A 27,042-nucleotide genomic window follows, 5' to 3' on the forward strand; every position below is an offset into this window, starting at 1 on the left:
TGCGGGCCCGGGCCCCGAGCCGCGCCGCCCCGCTCGCCCGGGCCCCGCCCGCCCCCTCGCGGGAGCGCACGCTGCAAACTCCCTGAACTTCAGGGACGGTCTCCGAAGCGCCGAAACTCGGGGTTGGCGGCCTGGCCCCGCGACCCCCACTCCGGACTGCGCCCCTGCACGCTGATCCTCTTCCGTCGCCCCCTGAGGACACGTGCGTGGACTCCGAGGACCTCGGGGTTCCTGAGCAGAGCTTACGTCCCCCAGACCCGCTCCAGGCCACGATGCACATGAGGAAACTGCCGGGCTTCGTCCCGCCCTCCCCGTGGGGTCTGCGGCTGCCGCAGAAGTTCCTTTTCCTTCTCTTCCTCTCGGGCCTCGTCACCCTGTGCTTCGGGGCCCTCTTCCTGCTGCCCCACTCTTCCCGACTCAAGCGCCTCTTCCTGGCGTCCCGGATCCAGCAGCCCGGCCTGGAGGTGATAGCCGAAGTCCCCGGCCACTCCCCGGTCCGCCAGCGGGAGCCACCCCCTAACCCGGCCCCCGCGGCGCCGGCTCCGGGCGAGGATGACCCCAACAGCCGGGCGGGTCCCCGCCACAGGAAGGGGTGGCTGAGGCGCACCCGCCCCACCGGACCCCGGGAGGAAGCCACAGCAGCCCGGGGCAGCGGCGTTGCGGCCCTCAGGCCGGGTGAGGAGAGTATCCCATTCAGCTTTGACTTCAACGCGTTCCGGAGTCGCCTCCGCCACCCAGTGCTGGGGACCAGGACTGATGAAAGTAAGGAACCTCAGAGCCAGGTTAGAGCCCAACGGGAGAAAATCAAGGAGGTAAGCATCCTGCCTTCCATTCCCACTCCAAGAAAAGATCTGGTACTCCTCTGCACTTCCCTGAGCCCAACCCTTCCCTGGCCCCACGAGTCAGGCGCACTGCAGCCCGCCCTCTCTCCCTAAACTTCCCAACTTCCCGCCCTGTACGCTTTCTCAGGCGTTCAGTTGATCATCCTGACCTCTTGGGATAGTGGCTGAACCCCTGGACTAGTTAACTTTCTACAACTCGTGTTCTGGTCTTTCCTGCTCAGTCTCCAGCCCAGATGGGTTCCATTTCTCCCCTTAGTAGAGCTGCTAATGAAAGAGGAGCTCAGATTCATAATGGGGACCCTCTGTATTTGTAGACACTGGAGCCACTGGAAATACTTTGTCACTGTGTGTCTTTAGTCTTGGCTTCCCCGACACTCCTGTAGGACCTGCTACCCAGAAGCCTATTTGAGGACTATTTGGTGTCCTGCAAATATTTAGTAATCTGGTCAGCACCCTAAAGACCAGAGATGTGGTTCATTTCTGTTGTTTCTATTGAACTTTGGAAGAGTTGCGCATAATTGTGTGTGATGCAGAAGGAAATGATCAATAAGGCGATGGTAAACATTACAGAAGCTCTGAGGTTATTGGCTTAATGAAGCAGGCCTTGGACTGGTTCCCTGTAGGGATTGAACCAGGGAGGAATTTAGAAGGGTCACTTTAAGTCTGAGCCTTGGTTTAAGAAATCAAAACAAACACAGCCTTACAATGGCTTAGAGACTGTTGTCAGGTGGCCTCTGGTACCTGTTCTACTCCACCACTGTTAGGGCAGTCTACAGTATGTGAGGTATGTGTTCCGCGATGCAGAGGGGCTGCAGTGACACCCCCAGGCCACCAGGGGGCTGCGGACAAGCGGTGGGCCAGGGTCTCTTCCCTAGAAACCAGAGGATGCTCTCCCTTCCCCCATGGGCCCAGAAGGAGAGCTGCTTCAGTCTGGACCTCTTGGTTTGCTGCAAGGAAGCCAGTAGGTCTGCTCTGATTTCTAGGGGCAGCAGACAGCAAGGGTCGGAATTTACCCTGCCAAGATATACAAAGAGCTGGTGGAAACTTGGCTGTCCCTTTCCCCTTATCTGGACTCTCCTGCCTCCCAGTGCCCACCTCTCTCTCATTTATCTCTGCTCTGACTCAGCCATGCTGTGCTGCGCCCTGAGAGTCAACCAGTGATCCCAGGACATTTTGTGAGGTCAAGATAGGAATTCACAAGAAGCTGAGGCCTTCGTGTGTGTGTGTGTGTGTGTGTGTGTGTGTGTGTGTGTGTGTGTGCATGTACACACACACACTTGTGCTTATGCACTTGCTTCTGTTTTTAAATTCTTGTTGAACGCTCAAAGGTTAACTGAAGGCTAGAACTTGCAGTAGCTAAGTAAGGGACATCGCTTTTCCCCCTTTTATTAGAGAACTGTGTTGTTCACAGTTCACCTGGACCTCCCGCAGCTGCCTTTCTCAAAGCTTCCTCTGAGTACATTAGCTGTGTCTGCCCTTCTAGACCTCCTGAGAGGACAGTAACTCTGAGTGAAATTGCATATAAACTGCAGGTGTGCAGTTTTTCATGGAATGTACAGAACTGCCACCAGATTTTCCAAAGGCTCCCCAAAGGATTAGGAATGAACTACCGTCTTCCTCAGAAGAGGTGCATGTGACCCATTTCTGAAAACCTAGGGTTGGAGCCTGGGTAGGAGGGTAGGCTGGCTGGTGGGGAACTTGATTCTTCCCTCTGTAAAGCCAGCTTTTCTGCCAGCAGAAGCTGGGAGTGATAACAGGTGTTTGAGGACTCTCTTTGCAGGTGGGTATAAAATGATCTGCTGGGAGGGCTCCACGTTCATCGCCAGTAGTCTGGATCTGTGTGTGTGTAGCATCTCCTCTGACCCTGTAGTAGCAAGAGGCCTGCATTTACCTGCAGCTGGTGTTCAGCAGTCCCCTCTTACTGCCTTGAAGATTGTAAGCACCTCCGAGTAGAGAGGCTGGTTCATGTACACTATTACGTTTTGAAGCCTGATGTGTCTTCTGGTTTCTTGAACCTGAAAAACGTGGGGCAGAGCTGGTGGCTTAGATGTTAGCACAGGGCTGCCATCCCTGATGTCCCATCTGGTAAGGAAGGCATAGCACCCCTGCTGGGGGCATGTTTATTTCTGTCTTGTTTAAATTTCTCTCTGTGTTATGCCTAGCTTGGGAAGATCATTTTCGAAAGGTGCCTGTTTTCACAAAAGGGACTATGGCATTCATTTTTGGTTTCTTTCCAGACATGGATTGATTAGACCTGAGGTGCAGGGAAGGAGCTAGAATCAGATAAAAAGGACCCTGTGCTTATAAGATGAGGTTTTTAAAGTGAAAATAAATACCAAGGCAGAGTCACAGAGAATAATAAATGAGAGTGAACAGCAGCTGGACACCCAGACTCTGTATCAACAAAGTATATTTATGAGTATTCTAGTTTGAGAGATGGACATGGGCAGGAGGTCTGTGCTGATAAGATGGGTTGAAGCTGCAGGTTCTGGGTGTACATGCATCAGGAAACTCTTTCACCAGAACCACCTCTTTTTCCTCAAAGCCCCGTCTCCCCCATTTTGGAAGCTTAAAGTGAAGTATCACAGGAGGAGGCCCAGAGAATGTGGATTGGAGTCACAGTTCAGCTCTCAACTCTCTGACTTTGGACAAGGTCCTTCTTGGACCTTCCTATAAAATGCGGTGAGGGAGAAGCAAGCAGCTAATTGTGAAGACTTTGGCTTCCAGCACAGCCTCCTAAGGGAACTGCCTGTGTGTCTGGGACTGCTTAGCGGTGTACTTTCTCTGTTCCATGAAGTCAAGGACAGTAGTGTAGTGGGGTGCTGATGCGGTGATGTTGCTGATGTAGTACCTATGAGTAGATACTCCACTATTTATTAACTATTCCTGGCACCCATAATGAACTTTGGAGATGGAATTGAACAGATCCTCAGCTGGGATCATGAAGAGTAAAGGTGATGGCTAGAACGTAAAGGGAGAACACGTGTTAGCAGCTTTACTTCCAGATCCGAAGATCATAGAGGGAACGGGGTGCTTTACCCCCAGGTAGATTCCTTACTGATTTAAGTTCAGATGCAACACAGGTTGTGAACGTCTAGGTTGTCAGGTTATAGCTCAACAAAACAATTTTACACTGTCCTGGGTGCAGCTGAAGCTGGTTGGTTGCTGATACAGGAAACCTCAGTTGTCTTTCCCAGCGAAGGGGCTTTTTGTTAAAGGGAGGAGTCTGGGGCTTAGAGTACAGGGCACTGGCGGTGGGGCTTCCTCTGACAGTATAGTGCTTTTGGATGACCTGTGGAAAGGGCGGCTGCTCTGGTTAGAGGCAACCACATCCTGGAGTGCTGGGCCGAGGAAGAAGCACACGGGTTCCGAACCCAGGGTTCTCATGCACCGCATATGCAGTAGTCCTCCAGAAACCAACCAGAGTTTAAGGCCCTCCTCTGACCTCAAGCGGGGGTCTATGTATCACTGGGCCCCCATCTTCGTGGTAAAACCACAAGACCAGCATTTGGGGGTATTCCCTCTCTTCCCCACCATCCCTATTTACTGTTTTGTTTATGGATGTGTCCTGAGACCTAGAAATCCATTAAGTTGCGACGTGACATTAAATCGGAGCCCACCTATTTGAATGAATGGCCAAGTCATGATGTGTGAACTGAGTTAAAGTTGCTGGTAGCAGAGACAGAGTCTTCACCCTCAGGACACGTGGAGGCTCTGAGTACCAGCCACTGGGCTCAGCAGTCCAGTGACCCAAGAGATGGCACTAACATTCTGAGTGCTAGGCTGCTTGGTGTGTGTATGTGGGGTACATTTGCGAGTAAAATCCCTCATGCCCGAGCAGCAGGCCCTGGGTGGTGCCTGGAGTTGCACCACAGTTCATGTGACTTGGCAGGGAGTGCCCAGCACCGGTCCTTTGGCCTGCTGAGCCAGGCCTCCAGAATGTGGCTGGTTTGACACGTGGGGGTGTCTGAGGAAGTCATGTTGGCAAGTGACCCTTGCTCCCCATTAATGGGCCGCTTTGTTAGTCATGTGCGGTTTCTTTGTATATCTGATTTATCCTCACTGGCACCAGGGAACAGGTAGGAAAATTAAAAGGTGTTGTGTTCTTTGTAGCGTGTGCATCAGAGCCTGTGAAAGAGTTAAGATAATTAATATTAGGAATGGCTCTGATTTAATAGCTTCCCCTCAGAGAGCTCTGAGTTGCAGATCCATTGAAGATCCCTTTTTCCCCTCCCTTGTACTTGTACTTTAGTTCCTTTAATTCCCTCCCACCTTGCATTTAACATGAATGGAAACTGCCTCTACTAACCGGGGAGGCCCCTCGGGAGACCCTTCCCTCCCCAGCCCAGTCACACACCGCTCCTTTCTCTTTAGATCTGAGCGCTGCACTTAGAGCAAAGCTTAGAACATGTCCCTACCAGCTGTACGGCTCGGCACATGCAGGTTGGTTGGCTTTCTACTTTCATTTTGTGTTGCACCATCATTTGGGGGAATTAGGCATTCCAGGAGCAATTGGTTCCCGGGCCTCACATCCTTAACTGTGTCTTTAGTGTTAGGGCAAGAAATAAATACACTGATGACTTTGAAAAGTCAGCTGCTTATTTCACGGTACAGTTAGCAAGGAGGGGAGCGGGTAAGAGTATAGATTCCCCTGTGGTTTTCAGAGTGACTGATTTACATCTGAGTTCAGGAAATGCCTTTTCTCTAGCTTTTCAGAATGACTGATACATTACTTCACCAAAAATAAATATTGTGATAAATATTAGACATACTTCCTTCAAAGGGACTTACATGTTTTCTCTTACTAAAGAATATAAATCAGGCTTGTAGATTCTCAAGCCCCATGCCAGGACAGTGTAGGTGGGCCCTGAGTCTTGTGGGTACTGGTTTGGACTTGGGGATGGTACCTGTCTGCATTCTAAGTTGAGTGTATGATAGGGGAGGTGTTGGGAGCCTTAGGCAACTCTCTCTGTCTTACTTCCATTGGCTAAATCAGCAAAGCCTTAGCAAGGAAATGATGGACATAGAACTGAGCAGAATGACTTCCTTGAGTGAATGCATGGATATTTATTATATTACTTGAAAATAGGAGGCCCCCCATCAAGCAGGCATAAGTGTCGTGAGCCGAGGCTTATTATTTCAATTCTGTGCACCTGCAGTCCAAAAAGACCAGGCTCATTCAAACAACGAGCCATGGCTCCTGATTTCTCACTACCCTTGGCCCAAGCCTTTCTGCACAAGTGTTTGCATAATGTGGGGGAAAGAAACGATCAGTTTTCTTAGCTGTGTGTTTCCATGGCCAATCATAAGAAACCAATTGGAGAGTCCTCAAAGAATTGGGGGACTTGAGCACCTTAGGCCTGCCTGCCTCTTCCTCCTTCACGCTGGGGCTGTCGGTATCTCAGACAGTACAGTTTTAGTTCTCTTTCAGTGCAGTGTCAGTGCAGCTGAGACTGATGTAAATCAGACCCACTTGGTGCCTCCACCTGCACAGAGAATAGAAACCGCAGAGACCACAGTGACAAGCCATAGTGTGGTGCTTACTTGCAGGTGTTTTTTTTTTTTTTTCCCTCAAAGAAGAGTGTTTTCTAAGATTTTGATTGAGAGCTCTTCAAATCAGACAGAAAGGCAGTCAGGACAGCTCATAGACGGCTCTGAGTTTATGTGTCTGTTTCTGTCTCTGTCTCTCCACCAGTACTGGGGATTAGAATGAACTATACCCTCAGCCTTTTCTGTTTATTATCTTGAGGCAAAATCTTGCTAAATTGCCCAAGCTGGCCCTGAATTTGCAATCCTTCTGCCTCAGCCTTCCAAGTTGTTGGGTGCCACTATGCCCAGATCTGAGTATGTCACTTAGCTGAATCTTTAATTAAAGGCTAAAGCCAGGGCAGTTGTCTGTTTTACTGAAGTACCATTATGGTGGCTTCAACACAGGAAACTTTGGCATTTTGACTAGTTCCCTGCTTGATAGATGAACTTTCATCCAGCGTCTTCTGGGACTCAGCTGCTATCTCAGTGAACCTGGGCAAACAGTTTTAACTAAATAGCAGCTATTTTCAGCAGCCAAATAATAGATTTTTCTCCCTGCCTTCCAAATTTAGTGAGTTGCACAGATCTTAAATAAACAGTTTGCCGAATTCTAACAAATGCAGAAAACTTTGCAGACCACACCTTTGTCAAGATAATGGAACATTTTCATCATCTAAGAGAGAAACATCCTTTACACCTTTCTAATCAGGCCCCATCATCTACCTCGCATCCACCCATCACCCTTTTGAGATCTCTGTATAGAGATTAGCAGGGCCTGTGCTAGAACTTCAGATAAATAGGGCAGGACAGGATATGTTGTGCAGTACAAGGCTTCCTTCAGAGGATGCTGTTCTAAAATTCATGCATATCATATGTCAGGCCTTTGTTCCTTTTTGTTGAGAGATGTTCTGTTTTGTGACTGTAGCTCTTTGTTTATCCATTCACCTGTGGTTGGATTTGGGGGTTGTTTCAAGCATTTGACTACTATGAATAAAGTTGCTAAGAACATATTATGTGTAAGTCCTTGTATGGGCATAGATTTTCGTTTCTTTTGTGAAACTAGAAATAGAGTTATTGGTTCATAGATTAGGTATATATGTGACTGTGAGAGAAACCAGAAACACTTTCCATAAGGAGTCAGATTGTTTTATACCCCCATTCACAATGTGCAAGTTCTCCATCCTGGCCAGCGTTTGTTATTACCAGCTCATACAGACTTAGTTCTTTTACACAGTAGGTTGTGATCTTTCATTATAGCTTAATTTGTATCTACTGATACACAATGTCTCTTCATGTGTTAATTTGCCACTTCCATGTCTCATGTCTGTTCAAACCTTTGGCCCCTGTTTTAATTTTAAAAATTAGGATATACATCGTCTTATTGAATTGTAAGAATGTGTATACATGTGGCATGATCAAAATTATATGATGTTTAAATTTTTGAAAGTTTATTACAGAAAGAGACACACTGTTACTAATCTCCCTCAACGTACTCCTCCTTATTTTTAAAATTGTTACATTGCTTCTTTTTTATTATTGTATTTTATTGTTTGTTTCATTTGGAATGGGGTCTCGCTGTATAGTGCAGGCTGGCCTCAAACTCACACAGCAGTCCTCCTGCCTCAGCCTCCGAGTGCTGGGATGATAGGCGTGCACCACCGCGCCTGGCACTCTCCCTTATTTTGAACACACTTATCCCGTCATTCATGCCACTTTCTGAAGCTTTTCTGAATGTGTTTTGCCAAGTGCCAGCCGATGAGAAAACAGGCTCATAAAGCCGTTACTGTGCATCCTCATCCTCCTGATTCACACACAGCATCTAGCACCATGCAACTTCTTCTGGCTCTTCCCCAAAGTCAAAGTGACAGTGAAAGGTAAATGTTTTGAATTGATGCAGGACATTGAGGGAGCCACAACAAGCCAATAAAGACACAAGAGGACTTCTAGAACTTCTTCAGAAAGGGGAAGAATGATGGGATATGTGGGTTCAAAATGGGTTGAAACGAGGGAGAGAAATTTGCAGGGGATTAATGGTGACATGCCTTTTACTGCAATACATTTTTTAAAAAAACTTAAATATTAATCATATTTTTCAATAATACCATGATTATAAGTCTTTATCAGCTATTATTTTTTTTAAAATTTGGTTTGTTTTTTCATTTTTCTTACTTGCATCATTTGAAAAAGCAGAAACTCTAAATTTTTATGAAGTCCAGTGTATTGATTTTTTAAAAATGTGACTGCTTTCTGTATATACTTTAAAAAAAACTTTGCCTGCCCCAAGTTCATGAAAATAATCTTTTAAGTTTTAGTGATTTTATTTTTTACATTTAGGTCTCTTATCTGCTTCCAATTAATTTTTGTACATGGGATAGGGTTGGGAGTTGAGGTTGATTATTTTCCTTTTAGGTGTCCAGTTGTTCAACACTGTTGAAAACTTCTTTCCTTTCCCCATTGAACTGCTTTGATGTCTTTGTCAAATCAATTGACAAATATATGTGCTCCACTTTTGGACTTTTCCATTTCATACTGTCTTGATGCTGTGGCTTTATAATGAGTCTTGAAAACAGCTGGTGTGATTCCTCCATCTTTGAGTTTCTTTTTCAAAATTGCTTTGGCTATTACAGGTTCTTTGCATTTCTATATTCATTTGAGATCAGCCTCATTGGCTTCTATGAAAAATCCTGCTGAGATTTTGATTGGATTTGTCCCACATCTAAAATCTAAGTGGGGAAAAACTGTTACCTTTACCATATTGTGGCCAGGGGTTTGACTCTGGGGTAAAGTGCCTGCCTGGCATGCACGAGGGCCCAGGTTCAGTCCCCAGCATTGCAAAAACGGTAGTGACGACAAAACCAGTATTGGATCATTGAAGTCATAGACTTGGTCCCCTTCTTTTTTGTTTGGATTTTCTTTATTTTTAATAGCGTTTTCGATGTAGAGCTTGAACGTCTTTTATTAACTATATCTCCACTTAACATTTATGCTGTGATAGATAGCATGCTTTAAAAATATTTTTAGTGATATGTTTTGGAGATAATATTTACATTCATTTTGGGGAACTGGTAAATGTGTGTCACGTTTTGATCATTTTCTGTCCCCTCTCCATCCCTGCCTGCTTGTATCCCTCCTCCCTTCCCTCAATCCCTTTCCTCATCTCCAGAGGTTCCGCCTCCCTGTTTTCTATCAACTCTCCTTTATTTTACTCTTCTGTTTATTTATAGTTTTGGATTTCTCACATAACGGAAACCATGTGATATTTAACTTTCTTTTTCTGACTTACTTCACTAAACATTATGGGCTCATGGGCCCCCCATTTTCCTGTAGATGATCGCATTCATTATTTATGGCTGAATAAAACACCTATATATGTATACATTTTCTTTGTCCATTTGTCTGTTGATGGGCATTTAGGCTGTTTCCAGAAATCGGCTATTGTGAATGACACTAAATGATATTTTTAAATTTGTTCTTTTCCATTTTTTTTTTTTTTTTTGCTGCTAGTATGTAGAAATACAATAGAAAATTTTTTGAAGCATACATTGACCTTTTACTATATGATCTTATTGAATGCAGTAGATAGTTTGGGGTAAATTTCTTAGGATCTGTTTTGTGTAGAATCATGTTGTTTCTGAGTCAGACAGTTTCACTTCCTCTTTCCAATTTGTGGGCTTTTTATTTGTGCCTCTTGCCTCGCTGCCCCGGCTAGGACGTCCAGGCCCGTGTTAGATAGAGGGGGTGAGAGCTGACATCCTTGCCTTGTCCTCGTTCTCTGGGGAGAAGCACTCAGGCTTTCATCACCAACAGTGACGTTAGATGTGGGGTTTTGGTGAATGGTTTTTATCAGGCTGAAGAAATTCCCTTCGTTCCTAATTTGCAGAGAGGGTTTTTGTTCTGTTTTGTTTTGTCTTTTTAAATGAAGAATGAGATCAAATATTGTCGAATGCTTTATGCTTTTTCTGCATCTGTGGGGATGATACAGTTTTCTTCTTTAATTCTATTCATATGGTGAATCATACAGATTTAAAATGAATATTAAAACAAAATTGCATTTGATTTTCTAATACTTTGTTAGGGATTTCTGCACCTGTTTTTGTGAAATAGTTTTCTCGCGAAGCCTTTGTCATCAGCATTGTGCTTACCTCATAAAAGGGACTGAAAAGTACTTTCTGTATTTTCTGGAAGAGTTTGTGGGACACTGATATTATTTCTTTCTTAGGTATTTGATAGACTCCACTGATAAAACCTGATAAACAGCCTAGATTTTTTCTAGGGTGGTAGAAGTTTTAAATTATTAATTTAATTGTATATCAGACACAATTTTTTTTTTTGTATGTCAGTTTTGTCAGTTTGTCTTTTAAGGAATTTGTCCATTTCAGGTGTAGAACTTATTGGAATAAAACTGTTTCTAAGATCTCTGTTTTCCTTCAGAATGTTTGTGGGGTCTATAGTGATATTTCTTGTTCTATTTCTGATACTGGTAATTGTATTTTCAGCTTTCTTCTTGAAAATAGTTTCACTAGTAGTTTATTAATTTTATTAATCTAAGAATCAACTGTTAGTATTTTTAATATCCACTTAAAATTCAGTGTCAGTTATCGCTTCATATGTTTTATATTTTAGTTATCTGATATATACACATTTAGTAGTAGTATATTTTCTGGATGATTTGACCCTTTTAGCATTACAGACGTATTTTTTCTTCATTTCATTTTATTTTCGTTTCAGTACTAGGCCCTTGTACTGAGCTACATTTCCAGCCCCTTTTTTATTTAGAGACAGGATCTCTTTAGTTGGTAAGATTCCCAAGTTGGGCTTGAAGTCACAATCCTCTGCCTTGGCTTCCAGGATGCTGGGGTTACAGGTGTGTGTTTGAGGTGTATTTCACGTGCTTAATGTAGCTTCTTCAGCTTTCATATGATTAGTGTGATTAATATTTATATGATGTTCATTATCCATTCTTTTATTTTTTAAATATCTTTGTATTTAAAGTGTATCTTTTTAAAATCCACTCTAGCAATCTCTGCCTTTTAAGTAGTGTTTATTCAGTTTACATTTAACATAATATTTATATAACTGGGCTCAAATCTGGCAGTTTTTTTTATTAGTTCCATATATCCTTTCTTCCATTTTAAACTTTCTTTTGGATTAATTAATTATAATTTTATTATCTCATATCTTATGCATATATATGTATATCTTTAATTATTAGAATTTTTATCCATACCACAGTCAACCTTGAAATAATATTTCATGTGTGAAGTAAAGCTCTTATGACACTGTATTTCCATTTTTCTATTCTTCAGTCTGTCACTGTCATAAATTTAGCTTTTACGTATGTTATAAACCCTGTAATATATTGGTATTATTTTTACTTTATTTTTAACAGTCAGTTATCTTAAAGAAATTTATATATTAGACTTTTGACTCACACTTACTATTTCTGGTATTATTTCTGGTGTTATATGTGTGAATTTCTGACTGATATTGTTCCCCTTTGGCCTGAAAAACTATTAATTTTTTTTTTAATAATTGAAGCTCTGTTGGTGACAGATTCTTGCACGTTTGTTATCCACAGATATCTCTACTTTGTCTTCATTTCTAAAGGAAGTTTTGGCTTGATATGTAATTTGAGATTGAGTTTTTCTTTCTTTACCTAAAGATATTATTCCATTGTCTTGGAGTTTTCATTGTTTCTGATGAGAGGTTAGAGGATGCTTCCCTGCACACATGGCTTTCCCTTCCTTTTGTGTAGTATTAAAGTTTTTCCAGAGCCAGGAGTGGTGGCATATGCCAGTAATCCTAGCACCTTGGAAGGCCAAAAGCAGGAAAAAGGCAAGTTCAAATCCAGGCTGGACAACAATGACTTAGTGAGACTGTATCGGAAAAAAAAATATACAGCTCAGTGCAAAGGCCATGGGTTCAATCCCCAGCACGGCAACTAACTAAACAAACATTTTTCCATTTACTTCTGATTTCCAGCATTTTGATGGTACTGTGCTTAGGAGTGAATGCCTTTATTTCTACTTCTTGGGGTTTGTTGAGTTTATTTTGTCTTTGAGTTGTTTTTCCATCCAGTTGGAAAAAGTTTGGCCCCTATTTCTTAAAATACTTTTCCTCATCCAGTGTATCTCCTTTTCATTCAGAACTCTAGTTACAATAAATTAGATTGGTTTTGTTCTAGAATCACTGAATCTCTGGGTTTTTTTTTTCCTTCAGACTTCCTCTCTGTCCTTCAGGGTGGCTCTTGTGTAGGGTGCAATCTGTTGCTAAAACCAGTGAATCCAACATTTTCAGTGATTTTTACTTCCAGAATTACCATTTGAACTTTTTTCTGAAGACAGCATCTTCGTAAGTTGCCCAGGCTGGCCTTGAACTTGTGACCCTCCTGCCTTTGTCTCCCTAGTAGCTAGAGTTCCATTTGAGTTTTTAAAAAGGTTTTGGTTTCTCTGAGATTTCCCATGTGCTCATTCATTGTTTCTATATTTTGAGTCCTAAGACATATTTATAATAGCCTTTAACAAATTTAAAGATGTTCTATTAGTCCATGTTTGTAGTACACAATGCTTACATTCACCCGGGGAGTTGGCACATGGACATACCGCATCTTAATTCTTTTTCCCTTCCCTTCCCTCCCCTCCCCTGCCTCCAACAGTAATAGCTTTTTAAGAAGTCTTTGCTATTTCCAGCACCTTCATCATTGTTTGGTCTTTCTGGTGACTGTTTCGGCTCCTCATTATGGATCACACTGTCCTACTTTATGATATGTCTGGCCATTAAAAAATTTTTTTTTTGTCAAACATTGTGGATGCTTTTTTTACTTTGAGAGTCCAGAATCCTCTGCTTTGGAGCAGCCCCTCCCGCTTTTTGTTTAGTCTGTCAGGTGTCACTTCTTGCCGGGATGCGTGTTTCTGGCTGCTTTATTCCCTGCTCTTCCTGTTATTTTCTGACGTGTTGGCTATAGCAAACCACTCACCGTAGCTTGTTTCCATTCTGTGTAAAACACAAATAAGCTGACATTGAACAGATCTCTAAAGACTCCTGAATCAAACACAGGATGTCAGATCCTACATGTAGTTTCACTATTTAAAGATTCTTATTTATATTTTTGTAATTGGCACTGGAGGAGTGAAATAATTTTGCGCTGGAACTGTGACCTGACAAGAGGCAGCAGTTCTCAAAAGGTCTCCCCGTTTCCGGTTGAAGTCATCCGCTGTCATTTGTGCATGTTTTGCTCATTTGCTTTCATATGTCAGGAGAAGCGTTGGTTAGTATTCAGCAGTATTCCAGCAGTCTCCATTACTGTGACTCTTCTCTTTGGGTTTGTAAACTGTCAAATATTTTCTCTGGGCTCTTTACCTCCTGTCGAAGGGAGAAAAGAGGGAGGGAAGGATTAAAGGAAGGAAGAAAGGGTGAAAAAGAGATGGAGGGAGAAGGAAGGGAAGAAGGGGAGTATGGGGTTCACCTGAGCTAAGCTGCTGAGTGATCTGAGAGCAGTTCTGCATCCATCGCTACAGAAATTTCCAAGGTGCCTTCTGTGAGATCTGAGCCCACGTCCCTCATCCCCAGAAGTACCATGTCAGGGAAATGTCGCATCTCACCACGAAACCTGCCTTTAATTTCACTTGTGTCATTTGGGATGGATGAGAATATTCAATAAAAAGTGATAAGCCCCCTGTCCCTACCTCAGAAATGAGTTTTTCAGAGGCTAAACCTAAAGTTGGCCAAGCGAATACTGATTTCCTGAAGACATTTCGGCACCTGGTTTGTTTTTCTATGCTCGTGTTTTTGACCTAAGTCAGCAAGTCTTTCTCCTCCCCAGCTGTCCCCGACACTGTTCTCCCTGTGTGTCACATGCCTTGTGGAGCTCTGGAGTAGTCTTGGTTTTTAATTACAAGAATCAATGAGGAGAAAAGGTTTTAGTTTCTTCCTTTCAGAACTGGACTTTTTGAAGAACAGTCTATAAAGTATACAGGTTTGCTACCTCAAAATATAAGGGAATCCTCTATAGAGAAAGGCTCAACTTTTGGCAGAAAAATAGCAGCTCAGCCCATAGGCTTCCAGCAGCTTCAGAAATGGGCCTCCGCAGGTGTGTAATTCGAAAGGGATCAAGACTGCACAGAGATGTGCTCTCAGAGGTGTGCTGGATGTAGCCTTCCTATAATCATGCCAGGAAATCTGTGTTTGATTATTGATTCTTGAGTAGCTGAGAATGGTATCAGAGGGATGTCAATCCAGATGGGGGAAGATGAGGGAGACAGATGCGCAACACACATTTCCTGTGACTAGCACTGGACCAGATTATAGCTTGGTAAGATTCCCTGTGCCCTGTGCAGAGTGCTCTTCACCTTGGCACCAGTGGGAGCAGGGTTTCAGTTTGTCAGCCCTGGAATTTGAAGTCTACTTACATATAGAGAAGACTGTTTTGATTCTCTGTACTACCCCTTGTGTGTTATGTGTCAGAACCCCCAAGGAATCTGCTTTGAAGTAACGTATGACTGGGCTGGAATGATGCCCACTCCCATCTTGAACAGATCAGATCAAAAATCTTGTGTGTGTTGTGTGCGTGTGCGTGTGGTATTTGCATTAGAGCCCTACCCTCCTGTTAAGAGTTTGGCCAGCCTACCCAACAACCTCATGACTTATAGAGCATGGACCATGATCCTGCTTCATAGCTGACAGAGTGGAGACCTAGAGAGGGAAGCAGCCAGCTCCAGACCACATCACCTTACGTTATGGTGCGTGGACCTGACCCTCCTCTCCTGGCTCTATGGAACTCTATGAAGTTCTTCCTGTGGCATCATCTGAAGGCTGCTTGCCTTAGAGGAGGCATTTTCACTTTGAGATGAAATTAATATAGTCCTTGTAAGAATTCAAAAGAACTGTTCTTATGAATCCTGAGAAAGGGATTCTAACCTTTATTACAGTCTGGAATTGCCTGGAGGATTTTAGTAAATACCGATGCCTAAATTCCTCCTATTATATCAGAGATGCAGATTTAATTGGTCTGGGGTGCAGCTGGAGCAAGAGGGTTTAAAACACTTCCCAGGCAGTTCTGATGTGCAATCAGGCTTCCCCTAACCTGAGGCTGTTTGTCTTAGCCTCATCTCTGTCTCCTTTCTGACTGTCTCCTTTACCCACTTATGGGAGAGGTTGGAAATTTTCTATATTTAAGACCTGCAACAGGATTAGGTAAGAGAAGAGCTGGGGTAAAATTCAATTAAAACTTCATTTTCCAAGATTAAGAGGAACTCTGTTCCCATGCTCAAGAGAAGCCACGGACTTATTAAAACTTTAAGAAAGACTTTGAAAATACCAACTAACTACGGAGTCTCTCTAATGTACAGTGAGCTAATGGAAGGGCAGCTGAATCTCACTTTAAGGAATTTTACAGTGTAATATTGCCATGTGCCAGGATCATTTCCTACCACAAACAAATGCCTAGAGGCAGGGAAACATTGCGTAGCTCTATAAATATTTGTCTGTCCCACCTAAATCTTTTTTGGGGAAGCAAGCAGGACAGTAAACAGCTGAAATGAAAATATTTGCTTGTCCAGGTGTAGATTTTCAAATAAGCCTTTGCCCTCCCTCCTGGGGTGGCCCCTGCCGCTTTCCAGTTAACAGAGCAGCCTTTGCACATTGCTCTTTGGACTTAAGAGATCCTGCTAGCAGCAAGGCAGGTTGTTATCTATAAAAATCGAGTAACTGATGGATGGATGCTCAAGAGAAAGGAGATACTGAAGAAGAGAAAGAACAGAACCCTGTCCCAGGTGTTGCAGCTTTTATATCATTTCTGCCATGCCAGACATTGATGTGACTTACCGTGCAAATTCCTGACCTGAGTTGATAGAGCACATCTATCCCCGCTGTCCCTGGTGGAAGCTGCAGGAAATGAGAGTATGCTTTAGATTCCTGTGAGTGCCCCCCCAAACCCACCCCAGGGCTTCAGCATGGTCCCCGGTAAAGCTGCGTGTTTATGCAAAAAACCTGTGATTCTCACCCTTTGCCAACTTGCAATCTTTCTTCAATCTGTCCCAATTTATTTCTAGCAAATTATTTGGCTGAATCAGTGTATGAAATGCATTCTATTTCTCTGTCCCACACTGATTTCATTCCAGCTTCAAGGGGTAGACATTCAGCCTAGGAGCATTAATGGAGAGTCAGACTTCAGAGATGACATTTCTCTCTTGCTGCTGCGTCTTGCGTGGAGCTGTGCTTACTCAGAGGCCGCTGGCTGCAGGAAGCAGTGACAAACATGGAACTTGGCAGATGGTTGTAGCTGTGGTTTCCTGGAGGCCTATGTGGGAGATGATTGTTTGTATATTGGTTTTCATTTATGTGTTGGTCTTATTTTCATTTTCCTGAGGTACCCAGATGCTATAGTGATAGATTGATTGGAAATGACTCATTTGTCAGGGTTCCATGGGGGCCGTAGGTTTCCTTCTCATGTGCAGCAGAGTCTAAAATGTTTAATTAGATGGTGAGATATTTCTGCATGGGTCCATCTCTCCTAGGCCTCCCCGATGGATGCCATTCCTTCACTGGGAGAGGGGCTGGGGCTTTGGAGGCTCGGCCTCCTTCCCTTATTTTGTCTCAACTCAGTCCTCTTACCTGCTTCCTGTTAGCTGCTATTTGTTTGGTTTTCTCCCTATTATTGTTGTCCTAAAAGCTGCCATTGTGTGGCTGCTGGAATTTGTAGATTTTTGTTGTTGTTATTGTTGTTGTACTGGAAATCGAACTCAGAGCCTTGTGCTTGCCAGGCAGGCACAGTGCCACCGAGCTACATGGCTCTTTGCAGAATTGATTTGAGTTGGAACTCTTAATTGCCAAACAGGTCAAACTAGACTTTAGGAAATAATGTAGTTGAATTGATATGCAGTAAAAGGGATATTAACTCCCTGCTGCTTATCTGTTTTGTTCTGGATCAGCTTTTCCTGGGAAGTTTGTTCTTGCCATGTGTCAGTTAGAGCCCTAGATGTGAGGACACAGAGATGTGCCATGTGTCAGAGCCCTAATGTGAGGATGTGGCTTCTGCTCTCATGAGCAGAACATCTTGTTACTGTGGACACATCTAGATACAGACACAATGGTAGCCCTGTGGAGATACCCCTGAAAGGCGTGAGCAAGGGCTGGTGAGCCTGCCAGGCTTGGGGAAAAGGGACATTTCAGATGAATGTGGTCAGTAGTGGGGGTAATAGCCTCGTAGGATTGAAGCTCCATGTGCTGAATCTTGGGAGATGTTTCTGATGTAGATACGGGAGTTGGTGTAGAATGACCATGCTTTGTAGTTTCTTCTTGGGGCAGGTCTTGACACCAGGAGTAGGGTCAGTGAGAAATCCTGGAAAGAGATGAGTTGAACTCTAGACATCATAAAAATGAGGTGCTTGTAGAATCTGGCTGGCTCTACCTACTGGGAGGTTGGAAACATGGCGTAGGACTTGTTGGGGTAATGGTGCAGGGCTTACCTCTAGGAGTCATCGTAAAGCCATACGAAGAGCACCTAGGATAAGGGCAAAGCACCAGAACCGTTGGGAAGGCCAGTGTTCTAGAGGAGAGCCAGCATTTGGGACAGAAGGGATGACAGAGGGATGAAGAGGTCCATGCCCAGCCTCCATCTTTCTTTTACTAACCTGTTCTGCTCACCTGTGTGCCCACCAAGCCCTGCCAGCGTCTCTCTGCCTCCTGGGTCCTGCCCGTGTCCTTTCCTTGGCCCTCTCCTGTCTTACTGAGGACCATCTCCTCTGGCTACACTAGCTTTCCTTCCTGGGTGCCATTGAGGATTAGAAAGTGAGTTGCTGATGGTGTATCAGGACTCACCATCAGACCTCTGCTAAGCAGCACGGGTGCTCTGAGCCCTCTGACTCCTGACCCAGAGCTCAAGATCCAGCGTGCACGTGGTCAGGTGACTCTTCTGCTGCCCAGCTGATCAGAAGCACAGCTGCCCTTCGTGGAAACCAGGTAGATGTATCTCCAGCCTGGCCACACACTAGAAAATCAAAGGCCAGCTCTTTCACCAGGCAAGAGTGGGGAAGACATAGCTCCATTTTCGTTGCTGTTGAGGAAAGGAAGTGTTGTGGAGCGGTGAGGTGCATTTTGTCTTCTCTTAGTGACCACGAGCAAGCAGTGGCCAAATAGATGCCACCACTTCTTCTCAGCGTATGGCCAGCCTCCTCCTCTCAAGAAGCATGTTCTCAGAACCGAGTCTTGACCACTGAAGGGAGAGTCATTTGGCTAAATCCCAGCCGAAACTGCCACTGGAGGGATGTGTCAGGAACATCCTCACCCTTCCAGATCTCCTCCTGATGTCTGAGCATTCCCCACTGCCACAGAAGCTGCCCCACCCCCCGGCCCCAACCTGGGTTTGAAACAAGCTGCTGTACTGGAAATCCCAAAAGCAGAGCAGCCCCTGCCTTGTGACAACAAGCAGCCTTGACATTTTCTGTCTTGCCCAAATCAGTGTGACTCTATCTTTAGTGGCTTGAGTCTGAATGTTGAGACTGCTCATCCTCCTGGGGTGCCAGGGGAGACAAGGCCGGTGTTAGTCAATTCCGGTTTATTACTGCAGGCTGAAAAGTGATTCTGTGGTCACTGTGTTTTCAACAGCTGGTGTTGAGTTTCTCAGCCTCCTCAGAGAGGTGCTGAAAGTTAAAATGGATTCCTGGCCCTTCCTCCAAGCCCATCCTCATGGGGTCTGCCCTGGCAGAGGACCCTGGCTTTCTCATTGGCTGTGATGAACACCACCTGGCTTCCTGACTCTATACACACTGGTGATACACACCTCTGTCGGATGTGGATCTGGCCACCAGAGCAAGTACCCGGATTCAGCCCTGGACCACTCAGAAGAGCCCTCTGCACCCAGTCCCGTCACTTTGGCTAAGGCTGCAGAGGCAGCTGATAGCACCAATGAACTATAGGAACTACTGTGTGAGGTATGGTGATTTAAAAAAAATTATATGAAATTGACTTAAAAGTGTACAGTTCTGTGGCATTAAGTACACTATCAATGTCATGTGATCATCACAGAATTTTTCCATTCTGAGTATAAATATATAAAAGGAACTGTGTAATATGTGGCCTCAGGACATGTTCAAGGTTCACTCCTGTTGTAGCACATGTTAGGATTTGATTTCTTTTAAGTCTGAATAATATTTCATTGTATGGATGAAACCTATATTTTTGCACATTCCTCTGTCAAGGGATATTTGGGTTATTTCCATCTTTGGGCTTGTGTGAATGGCCCTGCTCTGAATGTTCAAGTACATGTGTTGAGGTAGACATATGCTTTCGGTTCTTTGAGTGCAACCTAGGTTTGTACCTTTTGGGTCACATGGTGACGCTTAACTTGTGGCTGCATCCTTTTACATCCTCATCATCAGTGTTTGAGGGGAGTGGCAACTTCACTGCTAAGTGTGCCTGCTCGTGTGGCATAAATTCAGAAAACGCATCAGGAGTGACCTGCAGTGTAGAGTGACTGGGGCCAATGACATAATGAGCCAGCAGAGAGGAGACATAAGGCGTGGGGAACTCTGATGGCATTCACAGTGTACAGCCCAGGGCCCAGGCCTCAGCGGTGACTGAGACCCCTTGAGGGTGGTGGCAGTGTGTGACAGGAAGGCAGCTGACTTGGGTGGAGAAAAGCTGCACGGGGGCAAGGGAGGGCTGATCCTGCTGGTACCAGCGGGTGTGAGGTGTTTGTCCTGTGCCCAGGGTGGTAGCAGGTTATAAGTCGGGGGAGGAGGTGGGCCTGAAGATGTGGGGAGGGGAAAGGAGCACTGTGATGGGTCAGAATAGTTCCCTAAGTGGTGTTGCCATGTCTTATCCCTTTCCTGAGGCTGAAATAAGTTTCTTACCCGGGGCGAAGTTCAGAATTAAGCATGTGGGGTGAAATCACATGGGATCTACTTTGTCCTTAAACATCTCTCAGTGCCAGGACCAAGGCCCTTGGAAGCTCACAACCCATGATTTAGCTTCTTCTGCTCACCTTTCAATGGTGGCTTCTTTTTCCCTTGCAGCAGTAGATGCCAAGGTCTGGTTCGAGTAGGGAGAGAGTAATAGAGAATACATATGTGAGTTAAATCTACATATGATGTGATCCCCAGGCCTCTGACTGGCAACTGAGTAGCTTAAGACTTGGGACTGGTGAGAGCTGGGAGGGCCCGTAAGACTGACATCAGGGCCTCTGGACCTGAGGCAGGTGCTCAGGACTGTCCTCTTACCCACTGCCGTACCAGCTCCTGGGGACATCTGTGACAGGCAGCTCCAGCTCAGCACAGGCAGTGTTGAGATGGCCATCTGTCCATGTACCAAGCTCTAGGAGCCCAGCCTGCACCTGGCAAAGACTTCCTTTGGGGCACATGAGCCAAGTCCGTACCACTCTATGAACAGTGATAGTTAGCAACAATACAGTTTAATAGTGATGTTTCTGCATTCACTGCTTCCTTGGAGCATCTGGTAATCAAGAGGCATATTCCCAGTTCACAGACCAAGGCTTAGAAAAAGAGTGGCTTTCAAAGTTCCATGATTAGGAAGAGACAAAACTAGGACACACATCTGGGACTTCTGGCTCTGAATTCTTTCCGTTGTGCTCCACTTCTTGGGGGAGTTATGTGAGATTGGTGCTCCTCTTTTCCTGCACTGTCTCTTTTAGAACAGAGGGCAGTCTTGAGCTTGTGAGGTGCTAAGAACTGGGGGAGGATCTGGGTCACCTCTGATTCTTAGCAGCCAGCTTTCTCTCTCCCCAGGCTCTGGTCAGATGTTAGATGAATCTGTTTTCCTCGGTCTGCTGAGGCCATGTTGACCCCTGACTGTGTCCCCATCTGTCCGTGTCCTTTTGGCCAGCAGCTTCCCAAAGAGACAAGCAAGCCCTCATCTGAACTCTGCTGAGATTTTTGAGTAGAGCCTGGATTCTGATGTGACACAGTTAGCATCTCTTGCTACAGTCCTGGCTTTCAGCAAATGGTAAACTCTACTTGAGGGCAACATTCAATTATGAAAATCTATTTCTCTTGCCACATTCAAAAAGTCTCCTAATGTGCCTTTGTGCACACACAAATTTAGTGACACATCACTAAATGTGTATGTGGTTGCCATGGAAATGTCTCTCTTCTAACATGGCATTCTAAGAGCAAAGAGAAGGGAAGTTGTCCTTTGTAAAGAGAAGCAGAGCAGAACTTGGCTAATTGTCATCACACTAATCCCCAAACTGTCATTCTTCCCTGACTACCTGTCTCCTACTTCCGCTCAGCAGCTTACCACTGGAATGGAAAGCAGTGTGCAGAACTGGGGCTCTCACATTTCCTTAGGAATTTCACAAGCATTGTTCTGAGCTCTTATGCCAGGCACATATCAAGAAGGAGCCCATCTCTTCTTAAATTGGATTTTCACACAGAAGCTTAGAAAGGTACTTCCTGGACCGTCTAGCACTTGCCATGCACACACACAGGAGTTGCAGGAGAATGCTTGGCACCATTTCTTTGCAGAATGTGCAGCCTGGGTAGGTCTCCTGCCGGTGCTCAGTGATTTCCAGTAGAGACTGTGAGCTTCTGTTTTTGTAATTGTGATAAGTTCATAGCATGATGACATGTGGAATGGACCAGTTCTAAGGCACTTTTTACATGTCTCAGGGGTCTCAAATGTCTTCCTAGAATTGGTGTGTGTCCACGCTGTGAAGAAAGATAAAATTCCAGATCTGGTCTTCTGTCTCCTGTCTTCCTAGCACACCTTGGTTGGGCTCCACCCTAACTCTGTTCCACCTGATCTCTTGGCTTTCTTGACTGAATCTTTCTGAGGGCAAAGAAGTTTGTGTAGTTCTGGTCTTTATCAGCAACTTCTGGAAGGGGCTGTGGTTGATATTGGCAGGTCCTCTGCCTCGGTCATTGGGCTGTATTGACTTCCTCCAGTTTTAGGGTTGAGGAGTTGTTAATGGTTCTGAAGTTCAAGTTAATGAGTCTTTAATCCAAGTTCATAGTCACACGGTGGTCTCGGGGCTTCTGAGCTGGTTTTCTCAACTGCATTTTCTATTCCTGGCATCCAGGACAACGTGGCTGTGTGGGCTGGTGGGCCCTGAAGGCAATAGACGCTTCTTACTCCTGCCTGGTGTCACTGTGAACTGCAGCCTTCCTGCCTTTACTGCTGGAGGAGAGGGATAGTGGTGGTGAGCCCTAGCACGTGTGCGCACTTGGCTGTGTGCATCGCTGAAAGCTCTACAAGGTTCGCCATCCTTGTAGTGTGATGTTCTGTCTTGTCTGTGGCTGTACTGGTCCCCAGAAGACCTTTAGTCACTGGCTTAGCTGAGTTGCCAAAGGGAAAGGAGAGAGAGCTTCTGACTCTCAAAGTTGGGACAATAAATGCTGGATGCCCCCATGTACTCAGATCTGCATCCCTAGTGGGGTCCTGCAGTGTCCACATAACCAGGACAGTAAGGCAGGTCTTTTCTGCCACAAGACAGTGACCTTCCTGGTTTGATAAATCAGTTTCTCAACATTATTTCTTAGCCATCATTTTTTCTCGTGCCCTTGAGGGCCTGCGGAGGCAGCGTCAGGCTCAGGCTGGGCTGTGACCATAGTGAACTTTAAGACTTTACAAAGGCCAAGAAGAGCCCACCAGCGCCTCTATAGGAGTTTGGAGCCTTAGTTACTAACTCAGCTTGTCCACTCTGCAGGCCACCACTGCTCCTGACTACTTCATGTCATTATTTCTTCCAAGGTTGTTCTAGGCTTATTTTGGGGTCTGTGTTGGGAGTTCATGACCTCTCTCCAGAGAGATCAAGCTTGACTCCAGCCTCTCTAGCTTAACCAGATCTCCCCTCTGTCAAGGGACAGGGGCCTTTTAACAATAGTAAGCTGTATTTGGGACAATATAGAGTTTCTCTTTGACATATCATATTCTGAATTCTCTCTGCCGTTTTAGGCTCTGATAAATCTGTCGAACTTGGATATATAAATGACTGTTAAGAGAGCTGGCTGCCCCATTTTGCTCTTGGCTTGTTCAAGTAAATATCAATTTAGTCCTTATAGAAGGAAAATAAAAGAGACTTGGTTGTCTCCCTAATCCACAAACCTTATAATTCTCACCTGGAAAAGCTGGCTCTCCTGTTTCAAATCAGTTTTAATGGCAGACTGAAGAGAGGCTTTTATTGCCCTGATCAGAGCTTGTTTTAAAACTCTTTTTGTTGTTCCTTCAGTAAATAAGAACACCTTGAAGGGGAACTGGAAAGGATCAGCTTAGGAAAAGGGGGAGAAGCGTGCCTGGGAATCACAGCACTGGAGAGATTCTGATGAAGTGGAGACTCAGAGCGGGGCCACACCTGACCAAGTGTGCATTCTGGAAATCAGCAGATGCAGAGACAGAAAGACAGGGGACGGACACTGCTGAATTTTAAAAGCTCCTCACAGTTTTTCTTCTGTCCCAGAGGGAAAGTGGCCGACTGGCCCTCCCTGGAGACTTCTAATAATGAGCAACTCAGCTGCCTAGAAAGAGGAACTACCAGTCTGAGAAGTGGGCCGAATCCCCAAGTTCGCCAGACTCTTGCATTGTTCTTTAAGCTCTTTTTAAGTTCATTGCTCTGTTTCTGAGGCTGGAGATAGTTGGTGTGGGCTTCTGATTGCCCTGTAAGCAGTATGAGCTGGGCAGATTTCCATTCTGCCTTTGTCATTTGTGAACCCTGGCAGGTGGGAAAGGGCAGCCCAGTGCTTTGGACCAACTCCTCAAAGTAGTGTCTGACCCTTCTTGTGGTGGAATCTGGTACCCCCAGAAAGCCCATTCTTTTTTTTAAATTTTTTTTTTTTTTTGTCTTTTTCATTTTTATCGGTACCGGGGATCGAACTCACGACCGCCTGCTTGCAAGGCAGGTGCTTATGCCACTGAGATAAATCCCCAGTCCCTGAAAGCCCATTCTTAAAGGAAGATACTGTCCACAGGTGAACACTGACAGTGCACTTGGCTGTCCGAGGTAGGCAAATGCTCCAGATTAATGTGTTCGTGCTTTAACCACAAACAGACCCTCTGGCCTTTAGAGGCCGTCATCATCTCTGCTCAACCATAAAATGAGGTCATGTGTCAGAAAGAAAATTAGATATTCCCACAGGGAAAGTCTGTGCTTTGGGGGTTAGCTCAGGCTTTTTTTCAGGTATTTCCTCCGATTGATGGGTTGGGGGATTTAGGAAAGCAACTAAGTCCCACTAATATCTTTATGCATGTTAGCAACAAGGTCTCATGTCATCATGACAGTTACTCATGAAGAGGGTAAGGAAGACACTGTGACCTGCCTGCTGGGGCTGAAACAGGCCTGAGCAGGGACTGCTGAGGAGTATGGGAACCCAGCAGGCCTGTGCTGTGTGCAGCAGTCCCTGTGCCACAGCAGCTCCTGCCTCTGATTAACCTGGAGGTAAGGACCCTTGTAGACACTCTTCTCCTGGAGTCCAAGCAGAGGAGCCTTGGCCCATGGATTAGAACTTATAGGCCTCTGTGTCCCCTACCAGAGCCTCGCTGGGCATGATCCAGGCAGCATGAGGGGCTCCAAAAGAGGGCAGCTGCTGCCATCCTGGTTGCTGTTGGGAAACAAATGGCCTCTCTAAGTGACTCTGGTACTCTTGCAAGTACTGCCTGCTGCCAAAGAAGTCTGCTGTGTGTGGCAGTTGCATTCTCCTGGGAAGTGAGACTTTGCTAATGTGTTCTCAGGTTCTGTTCCAGCTGGCATTGTCCAGTCCCACTTTGCACACTGGAAAGCCCCCAGCACCCACTCGGGCATGGGGTTGCATCTCTGGCAGCACTTGGCATGTGGCTCTTCAGCCAAGATGGGAGGCTGCTGCCTGCCTCAGGCCATGCCATCTTTTCTCCTGCCTCAGTGGATCTTGGCACTGCTCAGGGCCCTCCCACTGGCATAAGGGTGGACTGTAGGCCTCAAGAGTTAGACACAGCCTCAGTTTCTTTTTCTGCACTTAGGTGATAATGGGACTATCCTTGGGGTTGGAGAGCATACAAAGTGCTTAGCAGAGTGCCTGGTACACAGTAGGTGTACTTAAACTTAATCAAAATAAGTTTCTATCTTTCTTCCTTGAGACCTGATTGTTTCCCAGTCCTTCTGGCCATGGTCTTAGGTTGACACCACCATTTCGTGTTATGATGTAATTCCTTAGTGTGTCCTAACTCAGATTCTTCCTAATTGGATGACCTGCCACTCACTATACCATGGATGATACCTTGGGCTTTTCAGTTGGGAATCTCCATGGAATTCTTGATTTTTCTGAACACTCTTGGACTCTGGGTATGAATATCCTGAGCAGAGGCCAGAACTAGGCTGCTTTATCTTGGTGGTGATTCCCACATCTGGGCTTTGCAGAAGGATACTGAATTGCCCAGCTCTCCCTGCACTAGGGAACAAGCCATGTTTGGGACAGAATGGCAAGGCAATAGTCTCTGAAACTTGTTACCCATTTACTCCAGTGGTTCTCAGCTAGGGCAGTGTTGCCCTCAGGGACATTTGTCAGTGTGTCTGGAGACAGTTTGGGTTGTCACAATAGGGAATGCCATTGGCATTTAGAGGGTGGAGGCCAGGAATGGCACCAAATACTGACAGACCCTGCAACAAAGAATTATTCAGACTAAAATATCAGTAGTGCCAAGTCAGAGATGCCCTGATCTATTCCTGGCTGAGCAGTGAGATGAGTTTGGAACTGCTAGGCTGTGGGAGCAGCATTGTCCAGACAGATCAGCCCTAGTCCTTCATCCCATCAGGTGCCCCAGCCCAGGAACCTAGAGTCGCTTATTGCTTACTGATGTGCTGTGCAACTGTGGAGGAATCCAGTAACTCACCTGAGCCTTAATTTTCTTTTCATGTGCATGGCAGTGTCGGCAGTTGCCTTTCTAGATGAGAATCTATCAAAGATGTGTTCTGTGTAGACATTGTTGTCTCAGGGAACTCCAGGTTATTGCACTTATTCTGGAGGCACCCGAGTCCTTGCATAGGGTAAGGCTTTGTAAGGGAAAAGAACTTTTAACTTTATTTTGGCTCACCTCTTAAACTACCACTGTCACACTGGGTTTAGGCTGTTAGTTGGGAAAACTATCCCATGGGCTGAGTGGATACTCGCCAAATAATTGTCCTTTCTTTATGCATAGCAAGCTTTAATTTATTCTGTGTGTGGCCACACTGGGGAGGCTGAGTTTACCATGGAACGTAATCTGCTCACGTTGAGGTTGTAAATTTTCAGTGGTTCCAAAGTGCTGCGGAGTTCACCGGAACACATGCTGTCCTCTGATCATTGAAGTGGCTTAAAACAAAGCAAGTCCTTATTGCTTTGAAACAAACCAGCTTGTGAGCGAGGCTATTTCAAAACAAACCCAAAACTTAGCACACAGCTCTGATTGAGTTCTCCAGTCTATGCTACCCCCGAAGGTGCTGAATTAATGAATTAGTTTACTGTGTGAGCTTGGGAAAATCTTTACTTCTTCAGATCTGGGTTTCATCCATAAAACATGGAGACAAAACTAAGAGTTCCAAGTCCCTTTCTGCAGCAGCCTCTGTAGCCCCTTCCGAAGTCACATGGAACTCAGGGAGGGGAGGTGCTGCAGGACTCTGGCCTTCTAGGGTGAAAACCACTCCTCATGAAAGGTGCGTGTGAGTTGGTTGCCTCTATGATTGCAAATCTCAGATGCTTTTAAAATAATACCA

At 45.2% G+C, this 27,042-nt stretch overlaps 1 protein-coding gene across 3 annotated transcripts in view; it reads left to right on the forward strand.

Moving 5' to 3' along the window:
• The first annotated feature begins 267 nt into the window (after positions 1–267).
• The window catches only part of Man1c1 (mannosidase alpha class 1C member 1), a 130,288-nt gene continuing 103,513 nt past the window's right edge, over positions 268–27,042 (forward strand). For all 3 annotated transcript variants that reach the window (XM_063235792.1, XM_003471319.5, XM_063235793.1), the window contains exon 1: positions 268–812. In XM_063235792.1, the coding sequence (XP_063091862.1) occupies positions 273–812 (540 nt within the window). In that variant the 5' untranslated portion in view covers positions 268–272. The remainder of the gene's footprint in view (positions 813–27,042) is intronic.

The sequence above is a fragment of the Cavia porcellus genome, unplaced genomic scaffold, assembly GCF_034190915.1.
Source record: "Cavia porcellus strain 051 isolate PalLab524CR breed Dunkin Hartley unplaced genomic scaffold, mCavPor4.1 scaffold_25, whole genome shotgun sequence".
Taxonomy (NCBI): domain Eukaryota; kingdom Metazoa; phylum Chordata; class Mammalia; order Rodentia; family Caviidae; genus Cavia; species Cavia porcellus.